Source organism: Hyposmocoma kahamanoa, unplaced genomic scaffold, assembly GCF_003589595.1.
Source record: "Hyposmocoma kahamanoa isolate Upper Pololo Valley unplaced genomic scaffold, ASM358959v1 66, whole genome shotgun sequence".
In the NCBI taxonomy this organism is placed as follows: domain Eukaryota; kingdom Metazoa; phylum Arthropoda; class Insecta; order Lepidoptera; family Cosmopterigidae; genus Hyposmocoma; species Hyposmocoma kahamanoa.
In genome coordinates, this window is record NW_020653854.1 from 15,938,692 (window position 1) to 15,952,471 (window position 13,780).

The 13,780-nt window shown below is 37.5% G+C and overlaps 1 protein-coding gene across 1 annotated transcript in view; it reads right to left on the reverse strand.

Annotated features, from left to right (window-relative positions):
* The window catches only part of LOC113231933 (carbonic anhydrase 6-like), a 38,722-nt gene that overhangs the window by 22,291 nt on the left and 2,651 nt on the right, over positions 1 to 13,780 (reverse strand). The window contains exons 2-3 of the mRNA XM_026466480.1: positions 12,881 to 12,901; positions 10,718 to 10,885 (exon numbers count right to left, since the gene is read on the reverse strand). Coding sequence (XP_026322265.1) covers positions 10,718 to 10,885; positions 12,881 to 12,901 — 189 coding nt within the window. The remainder of the gene's footprint in view (positions 1 to 10,717; positions 10,886 to 12,880; positions 12,902 to 13,780) is intronic.

The following is a 13,780-nucleotide window of genomic DNA, read 5'->3' on the forward strand; positions in this document are numbered from 1 at the left end:
ATTTGTTTCTACAGAAGATAAATTTCAGTGGAAAAGTCGCAGGAATTGTTTCATCGCTTTTACATTTATAATGTGAATTTTTCAATAAAAGAATATTGATATTACTTCAAAGACCCATAAATAAGCGCCTAACTAACAAAAGAACGAATTTGCATTTTGCAACTAATCAAGGAAGAACAGTTTATGTCGGCTTCACGACTCTGTATATTGTTTTGTAAACTTTAGACGATCGTTTGCGAAAGCTGAGGGCAATTTAAAGCAATTTTCTTTAAATGAGCTGTTGCATAAATTCTCATCGTCGAAAACGTTAAAAGAATGGCCTATTATCACTTAATGGTGGAGACCGATAATGAGGCTATATTATTAAAGGCAGTTAGTTATAGACCATTTTTGATGGTAATGGCATGTTGGGTGGCATAGATTTATGTCTTCTTGTTGATGAGATCAGAGCATCATAAGTCCAAGTTAAGGGCTGGCTTACGTATTCAACGTCGTGACTTTTGGTTTCGGCTCGATCGCCGCGACTCTACACAAATCGGCACCGTACCGGCTTCGATAGTAGAACACCGCATAGACGACTGTTTAGAGACGCGTATTAACGGAAAACATCTATCGTCCTTACAGTCAAATCCAAAGTATGAATAACGTTATATTTTGTAGTTACAATCATCATTTTGATCATTTAGGTCACAGTTTGCTCCTACCAGCGCGACGCGGATGACCTACGCGGTCGTCCGCGGTAGACAGTAAAATGTATTATGCTTATACAGTACGACGCGAATGCGGAAAGCCATCCATCACTTCGTATCTGTAGGTGAGAGGTATTTACAGTATTTTTTACTACAGAGCGTTGCAAAGAGTATTTTTAATTTTTTTTTAAATTTAATTAGGTATTTAAATATTATTTGATTTTATAATCAATTATTTTTATCGAGTTCTTAGGTTTTCGCGATTGTTACACATAGGAAATGAAACTATTTTTCCGGATTTAAATCGCGTATATTTGTTTTTTCAAACAAACCGACGTTTCGGACCCTTTACAGGTCTCATGGTCACGGTTGACTGAAAAAACAAATATACGCGATTTAAATCCGGAAAAATAGTTTCATTTCCTATCAATTATTTCATTATTTTATTCGAGGGGACCCTCTGAGGCCACGTACTTTGCAACATATTTACATTTAGAAACTTTGACGATATTCACACATTATTTAGATTTTAAAATTAAGGACTTAATCATATAGAAAACCATATTTTATTCAACTCGACATTTCGATTGATTTAAAATCAATCTTAAAGTCAAATATAATATGCTAAATAAAAACAAACAACAATAGTAACCATTGCGTGAATTGAATTGCCTCCGCGGCCGAACGATTACTATGGTGGGCTGCAACGCAGAGGTTCCGGGTACGATTCCCGGGCCGTATGAAATATTTGTATGGCCTACATTTATTTCTCTCGCGTGTTTAGGTGTAATTTATGGTTGTCTAGTGCCTTCCTAGTGCGGCGCTATGCCTTCCTAGTGCGGGGCTATGAGTGTGTGCGTTATTTATATATTTTGCATTTTAAAGCAATGTTTGTAAAAACATCTAAATTCCAAAATATGCACTAAAGGTCTCTTATACAGATCACGTACATTTTTACCTCTCGCTCGCATATAACGCACAATGCCGTTTGATTTTTACGAATCATTAGAGTCACTTTATTACTGATACTTTGTTGTTTTTTTTACTTACTTCCCTTTATTTATTGTTTATTTTCCTAAGGTGCCACTGTTAATCCTTCCACCAGCCATATACGTCTTGGTGCAAGCAATGTGATATGTAATAGTATAAAATAGCAATAAATTAGCATAAATTTGTTTCCTTAAGTACAATAAAAGCACCAACTACCAACCAACGATTCAAACATTTATAACTACATCCCAAAGTGGTGAATTAATCACAATGTAAAAGTGCAGTGTAGTGTATTGTAGTGTGTAGTGTAGTGTAGTTATACACTTTTACAGCTTTTACCAGTCGGTTCAGTTAAATGGAAGGAATTTTTTTTGTAGTTCCATCTTTGTATCAATAATAATAAGTCAGATACTTGTTGATCCCCCATACAAAGTATGTATAACTTGCTCTCATGTCCACTGTGACCGACCCTCTGCACCCTCGAAGACCTGCTAAGGGCAACATATAGGGGCACAGAGGTAGATGCTTATTGTGTAATGGTTTTTTATTGGTTTTAGTCATTGACTCGATAAGAAGAAGAAATCAGATGTTTGGAGCAATATATGAAATCCTATGTTTTAATTTTTAAAAACGGAAATGGTTTTGTACCATTGTAGAATATGACATTTGACAATGCTCTTTAGACTGACTTTCTAGCTAAATGGTTAGGGTCTGAGCTATCAGCTACCAAAAGATTCGCCGGGTGACCTTCACCGAAAAGACGAGGCTAATATGCGCACAAGAATCCATTAAATTGAATGCGTCATTAAGTCGCATGCTGTCTTCAGACTTCATTCCATAAAGGACATAGAAAGCCAGGGTAGCCTAATTGTTGGACCTACTGCCTCTCAAGCAGAGGCCGTGGTTTTTTTTTTGAAATTTAATTTGAAATTTACCATGAGTTGAAGTTACGTTGAAGGTAAACATTGTTATGAAACCTGCACGTCGAAAAAGGTTCACAACCCTCGGAAAATGTATGAAGTCCCCAACCTACACCGAGTTCGCGTGGCGGACATGGTTCCTCCCCCATAAACCCTCGCCTGAGAGAAGATCCGTGCCCAGTAGTCGGATGTATAAATGGGTTGGGAAGGCCATTAGGCTGCCAAGCCCTGGTGTATAACCTAGAAATATGTGAAATGTCGGAAATGTCACTAGTATTCTTGTAAGTATATTGTGATGTTACTTAAACAATAAAGGAAACCATGCCAGATGATTTATTTGAGAACGTGCTCAATTTTATGAACGATGTCTTACGAAACGACTACGCGTCGAGTTGCATCGGGGAGAACATTTATTGTATTAACTAGGGTTATCAGTCTCGTTGCATTACCGTGTCTCGAGAAAAAAGTCGGGACTCGGGGCGGTCTCGAAAATACCGGTGTACCTAAACAAGACTTTCGTAAATATTTCAAAATTAAATTCTTATACTTGTAGACTAGGCTGTCACAATAAGACATTTTAATGAAGTTCTTTATTAAGTTAATCGTAAATTATTTATGAAAATTTTTTCACTTTTACGGTGGGCATGAAAGAAATAAAGGGCGTTTAATATAATTTCAAATAGAGAGGAATTGATTTTATTACTATCGTTCTTCAATCTCCACAGATTACACTAAGCTCCATTCTACAGTGCTATCATGTCCATGTAACCAGAATCCAAAATAAATTTCGGTTGAGTAGATTTTTCAGTATTGTTTAATAAGCGGAGAAAGACCTTTGCGCCCTGCATGTAGAGAATTGGGAGGAGATCGTACAAGATAGGTCGCGCTGGCGCCAACTCATGTCGGAGGCCAAGATCCACTCGGGTCGCTGCCGCTGAGCCAGCGGAGTAAGTAAATTTAATTAATTGAAGGAATTTTTTCTGAGTGTTCGATCTTTGTATTAATGATTAATTAAGTGATTTATGTTTCAAAACTTGACCTTGACCTGTAACTTTTTATTAAAAAAACGACCTCATAAGTTCGTGGAATTACCAGAAAGTGCGCGAAATTGGACCATCCCCTACTTTGCCACCCTTAAAGGTGGCATATTTTCTTTAAATTGGACTAAATGGGACCAGTACTGAGGTACCCTCTTTCTAACAAAAAATAATCAACGAAATCGGTTCACAAATTCCAGAGTAATTGCGTAACATACAAAACAATGAACTATTATTGCTCCTTTTAAAGCAATAATAAATTCTCTAGAATGACTTTTCTTAGGTAAATCATTGGAAATCGTGTTTTAATGCCCTTTCGCCATGGCTATGCACGTCCTGCGTACTGAATGTTAATTAGGGCTTCACAATTAATGTCACAGCTGAACGCTCAAACAGATCGGCGGTATCATGGTGTGTAGAATTAAAAGGTCTACGTGATGTTCGTGCTCAACAGTCATGCTTTTGTATGTGGGTTTGCCACAGGCTTTATTTTATTTAATTTAATCGGATAAGGTACAGCAACAGATTACAGATTAGAATATACATTAACAAAACTACTCTACACGAATGAATATAAACCTGTAATCCAATTATGGACATTTGATACCTAGAAGAAATTATTTAAATATGCTTAACAAATAAAAAAAAGGAGAATAAAAGATATTAAAAAAAATAAAGCTTACGTAAAGAAATTAAGGTGGTGGATTCGAATGTAGGAGTCTTCTAAAACTGTTATAAGTACCATATTATAGATCATGATCAGAACAGATGTCATTGTAATATCTACACATTCTGGTTATCGGGCTATTACTCGAGACATTGTTCATAGCATGTGGAATACAGAATAGTTGGGGTATACGTACAGAACGTGTTGGCACCCTCATACATATCATTTGCAACAAGGTGGCATCGGCAAAAAAGGTTAGCAATCTTGTGGAGCATACATAAATCCGATATCTGTAGTCTTTTTTCGAGACTAATCATGCCAAACCTTATCAGATAATCACTGTAGTTTGGTATTTTCTTCCTCAAACCGTATTTATAGCTCATTGTTCTCAGAAATCTTCGCTGCACCGATTCTATCCAGTCTTTATGATTCTGGTAAGTCGGAGACCAGACAGATGAACAATACCCTAAATTACTCCTTACCAAAGAGTTGTATGACGTATACTACGATGTCATGTTTTGGAAGGGCTTAGCGACGCGGAGGATAAAGAATAGCATTTTATTCGCGCTTCTACTTATGTGGTCATAGTGGGGTTTGAATGAAAGGGCTGAATCAAAGGTTACTCCCAAATCCTTTACAGTAAAATCTGTCGTTAATACCGATCCATCAATTCTATAAGTATGTACAACTGGATATCTTATTTTAGTAAAAGTAATTATGTTACACTTGTTATTATTTAAAGACATTAGATTCAGCTTGCACCATTCACTTATTATGTCGATATTATTTTGTAGCGCAATACAGTCCTCAATGTTCACAACATCTCTAAAGATCTTAATGTCGTCGGCATAAGCGAGACAGGGACTATCGATTTTTTCTCACAGATCGTTAATAAAGATTAGGAATAAAAGCGGATCAAGATTAGAACCCTGGGGCACGCCTGACATTGGGATGAAGAGGTCAGAGTCATAGCCATTGAATATGTGAAGTTAGGTTGGGCGTATCCTCCGGGACTTTCACATTTGTAAGTGACGCTCATGGGTGTAGAAGGTGGCTGGACCACTGCGTCGTCACTAGGGCCGTTGACAGTGTGTTAATGACTCTTTTGTAAAGTATGATGTATACTGGTCTGACCACTTTCCATTAATAATTAAGTGTAACCTTAACTTAGTTAAAGCAAAAGTTGCTTTTAAAACTCCGGTTGGTAATACAATTCGTTGGGGTGAGAGAAGTGCAGAGCAGATCAGTAGATATCGTAACATATGTGATGCGCAGTTAAAAAACATAGACTTTCCCGTGGATTGTCAAAACTGTAGCGGGAATAATTGCAATAAGGCTAGTCATAGGGAAATTATAGATAATTTGTATAGAGAATTGACGGATGTGTTATGTCAAGCAGCTAGTACCACTTACGGGCAACAAAAACCAAATAGGCATAATAAAAAACTTGTCGTGGGCTGGAACAAGCACGTTAGTGAGGCTCATGCGAATGCTAGACTCAGCTTCAAAATATGGATCGGGTATGGTAAACCATCGAGTGGCCCAATATACAAAGCTATGATTGAAGCGCGTAAATTTTTAAAGGTAAGTTGAAGTGGTGTCAAAACCACCAAGATCAAATAAGAATGGATCTAATAGCATCACTTCACTCAAAATCGGACTTTAAGAATTTTTGGAAACTTTCCCCTGAGTGTCGATGGGGTATCCAATCCTGTCAATATTGCAAATATTTTTAAAAATTACTTTGCCGTCCAGTCTCCTCTGGGGCCTCCCAATCGGAAGTTTGACGACATTAGGAATCGAAAGCTGAACATTTCAACAACATTTCTCACCAAAGACATAAAGCGTGCCATTTTTAAATGCGTGGTGGTAAGTCGCCAGGTCATGACGGGCTTAGCGTAGATCACTTGCGGCATGCCGGTGCACACCTCACACGAGTGCTCACGCTGTTATTTAATCTATGTGTAAATCACTCGTACCTACCTCCTGATATGTTGCGAACTCTGGTGGTGCCGATTGTCAAAAGCAAGACCGGGAATGTATCGGACAGGTCAAATTATAGGCCTATTTCGTTAGCTACGATAGTAGCAAAAGTGCTGATAGTGTGCTGAACTCTTATTTGAGCCGGCATGTAAAGTTACAGGATGCGCAGTTCGGATTTCGGCCCGGGCTGTCAACAGAAACTGCTATTTTCAGCTTGAAGTGCACTGTCAGGTATTACACTGATAGACAAACTCCCGTCTATGCCTGTTTTTTAGATCTCTCCAAGGCATTTGATTTGGTTTCGTATGACATCCTCTGGCGGAAACTAAATGATACTGGGCTGCCACCGGAGTTGGTATGTCTCTTTAGATTCTGGTACTTGAATCAGGAAAGCCGTGTGCGGTGGGCGGGTGAGTTCTCGGATCCATGGAGGATGGAATGCGGGGTGAGAATTTATATATGAATGCGCTGATTGAGGAACTTGGCGGCAAGCAGCTTGGTTGTTTTATTGACGACGTATGTGTCAATAATTACAGTTACGCGGACGATATGGTGCTGCTGGCACCTTCAGTTAGCGCAATGAGAAAGCTACTTAATATATGTGAGTCCTACGCGGAGTCACATGGTCTAGCTTACAATGTTAAAAAGACAGTGTAATGGTCTTTAAGGCGGGAAACAAGCACGACGACGCACAACTTGTTGTTGTGTTCGTCTTGTGACTGGATATTTAAAAAAAACGTTTGATTTGATATTATGATTGAACGAATGAATGAATACCAAAAAGTGGGAAAATTAATAACGCGATTGAAAAGGTAGGCACTTATCTTTTATAATAGATGAATGAATCAGTTAAGTACACTTTGAATAGGTTACAAATTATTTCTTTTTCGTTTCAATAGACAGTAAAACAGTTTTGTAACTGTGGATTACTTTACAAAGTTGTCTTAGGTAAATGATCGCAACATGAAACACTTATTCATTAAAAGCGTGAATGGTTCACAATTTTGAAAAAAAATCACAAATTCACTCATTCAATCAATTTCAACCTGCATTTTCGTGCCAGAAGCCTTAATTTAATTTCAGAACAAGTTCGCGGGAGCTCATTATTGTAGGTGTTTAGTAACGTGTAGGCCCTCCACTGTTTCTCGTAATCCGTGAGTCTGTGTGAAATTGTATGATGTGCGTCACGTCTTTGTCAGGAATCTGTTTCGAGGAGAGCTCTGATTAGTTGTGGATGGCGATATATTTTATTTCGAGGTTTGTTTGAGCTCATCTCATAACTGCTCAATGGGGTTTATGGTACGGCGGGCTACGGTAAACATTGACAATGGCGTCTGAAAGTGCATATTGGGTAGTGTAGATTGTATGAGAAAGTGAAATCTTCCATCAAGATAAAATCCCCCGACCATCTCGATGTGTATCATACATTTGATGCTGGATGTCTTGCTGGACGAAATTGGAAGTGTTCCAGTGGTCTTCATACAAGAATATCAACTTAGTTTACTCATTAGGCTGACTCCGTCCTACATTACAATACTGGACCCACCAAAGTGGTCAGTTTTTCCAGTACAGGAATCCGAAAAACGTCCACCTGACATCCTGCAAACGACTTTGCTTTAAATACTGAAAAATTTAAGTTTACAGTCATCTGTAAAGAGCACAGTCCTTAATTTATTCATGGTCCATTCAAGGTCTTCACGTGCAGGTTTTAAACGAGCTGCACGATGCGCCCACTTAATTTCAGATGCATAGCACGCATTCTAGAGCGTTGTTGGGTTTCATGGAGCCTGTTCCGTTATGGTTTGAACACTCATTCGGGTACCAGTAGCTTTATGTAAGCGATTGTGTAGTTTGAGCGCTTTGACTTGAATTAAGCCGAATGAAACCGATCTTCATGGGAAGTCCGAGTTCTACCTTCATCTCGTCACATGGTGACAATACCTGTCTCCTAATAACACCCACTTAGGATCGCAAACCAAGATAGACCGAGACTTAAAACTACCGGTTTCAGTGAATTGCCCTTTTGTAGCAAAATTACGCTCTGGAAGCGGCTTCCGAGTTCGTATTGCTCTTTTATCGCAAACAGCTGAGTAAAGAGTATTGAATCATCTATCACAACTTAATGTCAACTATGTTGGCGATGGCGCTCGGAGGGGATACTGAAACTCAAACTTATATTGTAAAGAAATCGTTAACGCCTAAATAAACGATACAATATCAACCGTGTTTTTCTATGAGGTATAAGAACACAAAAGATTAGAAAAGCACGTGGTACGCAGATTTGACCAAATTTTTTGTATTTTGTTTATCATCTTAAGAATCACCTCAAAGTTGACATTCCAAGGGTGATTGACTAATCTGTAAAAATATTTACTTGAAGTCTAACCCAAATACGGTTGTATTCTCTACAAAATTCAAATGGCCTAAGTTGTTTTGAATAGTTTATTAAAAGAAGGTATTCTGCACGGAATGTTTTTATCTAACTTAATGGGTAGGAAACCAATTGTCAAGACAAAGGTATTTTCATTTATTTTAAAAGGGTGGATCAAAAAGATAGGATCTTAAAAATAGCTGGTTCGTTGAAAGTAAGTTTTTCGAGTTTCTATGCTCCGCAAAATAAGATGGTAAACATATATGAGTATTGTATCAACTCCTACGACCCATAATCATTAAACAATATCATTAAGGTATTATGCGTAAGTTCTGCTACTGGGCACGGATCTCCTATAAAATATTTTTTTATTCAAGGCACATTGTCAACCCTTCTACATGGGTGTCTGAGGGCGATAATATACATACATCAAGATGCTGTTGGGACTACCGTGGTACTGTAGCGAATCCTGGGAATAAGCTCAAGCGGGAGTTGAAGACTTTTATGCTGGCGTTACTGCCCTTGAGACTGCTTTCAAGTTCTAACAGCATCCTAAAAATGTACAAACAATAGTCTTAAGTTTAAATTATTGTTTTTTCTTTTACTGACAAGAAGACGCAAGACGTCTCACTAAAAGATTTATTATCATTATAAAGAGGGTAAAGGCCGAGTTGAGGACTTACCACGTTTTTCAAGGGTTATGAACCTTCTTCAACATGGTAGGTTTCATCACGATGATTTCCTACATGGTTAGCGAGAGGTAATGCTTCTAAACGTTCACAAATTAACGATACTTACGAAATTAAGTAATATGAACCTATGACACCACCATAGGGATTCGAACAGGCAACCTCTCAATTGGGCAGCAACCACTCTCCCATTGCTGGGGTAGAATATCTTTGAATATGGGATATTTTCTCATAACCGTGACGCGCTAATCGATATCACGACGACCTTCCTGGCGGATAGTACATATCGGAATTCCAGATACTTCATATAAAGTAAAAATTTATATTAAATATTGTCATGTAACTAACGCTATAATATTGTTTAAATTAAAAATAAAAATATTATTTTTTTTATATGTGACAGGCAGATGACTCCACTCCACCTGATGTTAAATGGAACGTGGAATCCATACGTGAAGGAACCTAGGGTAGTTTTGATACAATCACTGTCTTAACCACCTTGACCCTGGATGATGATGGATTCAAGATGCGTCTTCATGCCTCGTTTGAAGGACTCCATATCGTAAGGAGGGAATACGTGTGCTGGAAGGGAGTTCCATTCGTCGGCTGTGCATCAGAGAAAGGTGTCACCAAACCTTTTAATTCGCGATGGAATACGGCAAGTTGCAAAACGGTGACTACGGAGGCCAGCACCTGTGCTTCGGAGCAGGAAAGGAGAGGGAGGGATAAGGTTGAATAAATCTCAAAGCAAACAAAATATTTGTTGAATGGTCAAAAATTTTAAATGTTGGTGAGTCGGCAATTAACTTCAAAATATTAAGTAAATCCGTGATAAAATTTAAAATTTGACGATACCTTTTGCACTGTGGGCACTGAGGAAGTACCGGACCGATTTGGAGAACGGATTTTTCTAAATTGATACTAGTATAATAGTAGGTAGTGAAATCCGTTTCTCTGATCCTCATAGTATAGGGAATTCCCTCGGTTAAGTTCAGGTAGTTGGTGTGGTTGTAAAACAGAAGATTGAGTCGATTTGAAAGTCGATAAAGTACAGTGACCATGCTCCCATTATCTTATCATATTACAGTAAATATCAATTTAGGAAGACAAATTATTTCTGTACAACATTAAGTGCACTTTACAACAAATTGGATCTAGGATATGGGGAATATTCGCAAAAACATGAGTGTCAATATCTCTTGAGTAAATCCTTTGAACATAATACCATTATAAAACATTAGTTGGAGCCTTTTTGAAGTTAAGTAAAGCTCTTTCGAACAATAAAACCCATATACTCAATTTTCTTTTCGTCAACTTCGCGTAGGACTTTATGTTATATTTGTTAACTTGAACGTCTGAAATTGTACTCACTTCTGTTACCATCGAAAAACATTGTCATCGTAAGGGGAACTTCGGCATAGTTGCCGAATATCAAAGGTCGCTGACCATGCACCTTGACTAAACCAGACACTGGTAAGTCGATGGGACTTTGAAATTTTCCTCCACAACCTGTATATAATTTGTACCAGTTCTGCTGATCTGGAAAAATGATATTAGCGCTGTTTAAGCCTGGGGTCATGTGTTTTACAGTCACCTGCAATAGGACACGTAGTCAAATTGCAATCAAGTAAGCTTCGTAAGCGTGTGTTGAATTATTTAAATGTTTTACTTAGTAGCCGTAGAGCTCGTCCAGTGAAGTACTGTCTACCTTAATTATTTCTGTAGCCAAGCAGTAACATGAGTGTTACTGCATTCTGGTTTTGAAGGGTTTGGTGAAATTACAGGCACATGGAACTTTTCAAATTATGTTTCAGGGTGACGGATGCAGACACACCCAGATTTTTGGGATTTAACCCTCAACACACGCAGAGTTGAAGCGTCGCGACGCGTCATGTTTTTCGCCTATAGCATATTCATCTCTATTTTCCCATTATTAAGGTACAAATTTGTATTATGCAAATATGGATTCGCGTGTCGACGCTTGGTTGCAGTCGAGCGGCTTCATGTTACTTGAGCGCAGTGAGGTGTCAGACGCCGACCACACTGTGATCCGGGCGCACTAAAACGAGCGTCGTCGCCAGGCGTTGTAGTTGAAAAACAGGACGCGACGCGACGCTTCGACTATGCGCCAGTGTGAATTGAGCCTAAAGCAATGAACGGCACTGCAAGTATTATGGACAGGCATGTCGCTTACCACCAGGCGCACGACTCGTTCGTCCCATCACTTGGTATTATAGAAAAGTATATGTGACAACACTGACCATTAACACACCCCGGACACTCCATACAACGGTCGAAAGTTATGTACCTACTACTACTACATACAGTAAGGCGCTATCTGCACACGCGCAAATGTGTGCGTGAAGTTGCAGGGTTATCCATCGCTTCTCGTACTATTACATCACGTGGTCAGAGCGGCAACATAGCGAAAATTCTAACGCGAATCTGTTATCTATAATTCTATTCATAGAATCTTAATAATTACACATTTATAATATTATATTTTTCATTAATTCACTAACTAGAATAACAATGAAGATTTATTTAAAAGATATATTAAAAGCACTTAAAATGTTATATTTTAGACAGGTACTTTTAAATAAGGTAACCAAGGTACTTGAAATTGCGTACACTACATAATATTTATCAGCAATAGAAATTTAAAATTTAAGAATCCTTGTCTATTAGCTCACGAAGTTATGGCGTCTCATTATATTGATGTAATAAATCTGTATTATATATTACTCTGCACTAAATAAATGAAGAAAAATATAACTGAATGAGTCTCAGACATAAGTTTTTTTACTTAATTCGTTTCATCTTTAACTCCTTTCTTTATCCTGTTTAGATATGATAAGCAGCCAAACACAGCACCATTCACGACCATTATGAATAGTAACGTACAATGATGTTATATATTAACGTACAAGTTCCGTAATGAATAAATGAAAACTATATTCAAATATCAAAGCCGTCTTAGTACGAAAACGGCTCGCCGACAGCCTTGTTGTCGTTCAGTCAATGTGACCGTCAATGTGCGGGGCGTGGTGCTGTGTCTAAAGCTAGGGAGGGGCGGTGAGTGTCCATTCTGTTTATTTTTTTATTCTCTGCCATTTCTTAAAAAATATTGAATTATTTTAATGCATTTTTTATATGAAACTCGATTTTTAATTACTCTACGGGTCACTTTTATGCAGGCGAGTGTAAATCATATGACTAATAAGTTTTTAATTTGACGTTCTCGGTGACACAGCGATTGTTATCATGGGCGCTTGATAAAGAGGTGACAAATTCGATTCCCGGTAGGACCAACTTAGGGAAATATAAAAATTTAAATAGATTATTTGTCTATATATTGTGGGTTGTGCTTTCGAAGTTGATTGAATTGTTTTGGTAATCATAGCACATATAATTTCTTAGTTTGAGACCAGGTAATTGGATAGATTGTCAAGTCCAAAAAAAATACAATTTGTCTGAATAATTAGTTTTAATATTCATAATATAAAAATGTATGTTAAAAGAATTAAAACTTACCTTGATATATCCAATTTAACTCTAAAACAAGAAAACAAAAACGTTAACGTTAGAAACTAAGTGAATATTGAGTACAAATATCTATAGAGATGTTACAAACGAGAAGAGCGTACTTTTGTATAGTGCAGTAGGTCGCAGAATATACAGACCTTTATTCCTATTGTAAGTAAATTCCCCATATTACAATAAAAAATAAAATAAAGAACCTTAATTGAATATGATGACTAATTTGCACTTATATGTAAAAAAAATTGGCTTAAGACACTCTTTTTTTAACCCTAGACGCAAAAAGAGGGAAGTTATTTAAAACCTTTATCTGTGTATTTGTGTGAGTGACCTCAAAGTGTTTTTTTTTTATTTGAAGGCTGGTTTACACATATTATATTCAACTGCTTAAATATCAGCCAGTTAGTGAAGGATCTCATTCATAAACTTCTTTCTGTCCAATCGATTTGAAATTTGGTATGCTATAGAAATTCGATGATATTACAATAATATGGCTACCTTGACCTGAATACTGCATCTTGGACAGTCTGCAGAGTTATGTACTTACTGTAAAATATCTTCTTTGGGCTGACTTTATTGACTTTTTGGAGTACACTGTTTTGTGTCGGGGATTTTCCTGCATTTTTATTTCAGTTTTATTAAATACGTAGCCAATTTGCATCACGACTGTGTAGCATTAATTTTGATTTTGAATCTCTATTCGCCTAAGCTGTGCAACGGCACTAGGCCGCGGGTCCAGTTTCTCCACAGCATAGGTTCCGAAACTTTCTGGCTCACCGCCCACTTAGGCAACATAAAGAAATTTCGACGCCCACCACCACGAAAAATAATTGAAAACACGTATTTTTTATATCAACACAAAAAATCACAAGAACAATAAAAAAAATATATTTT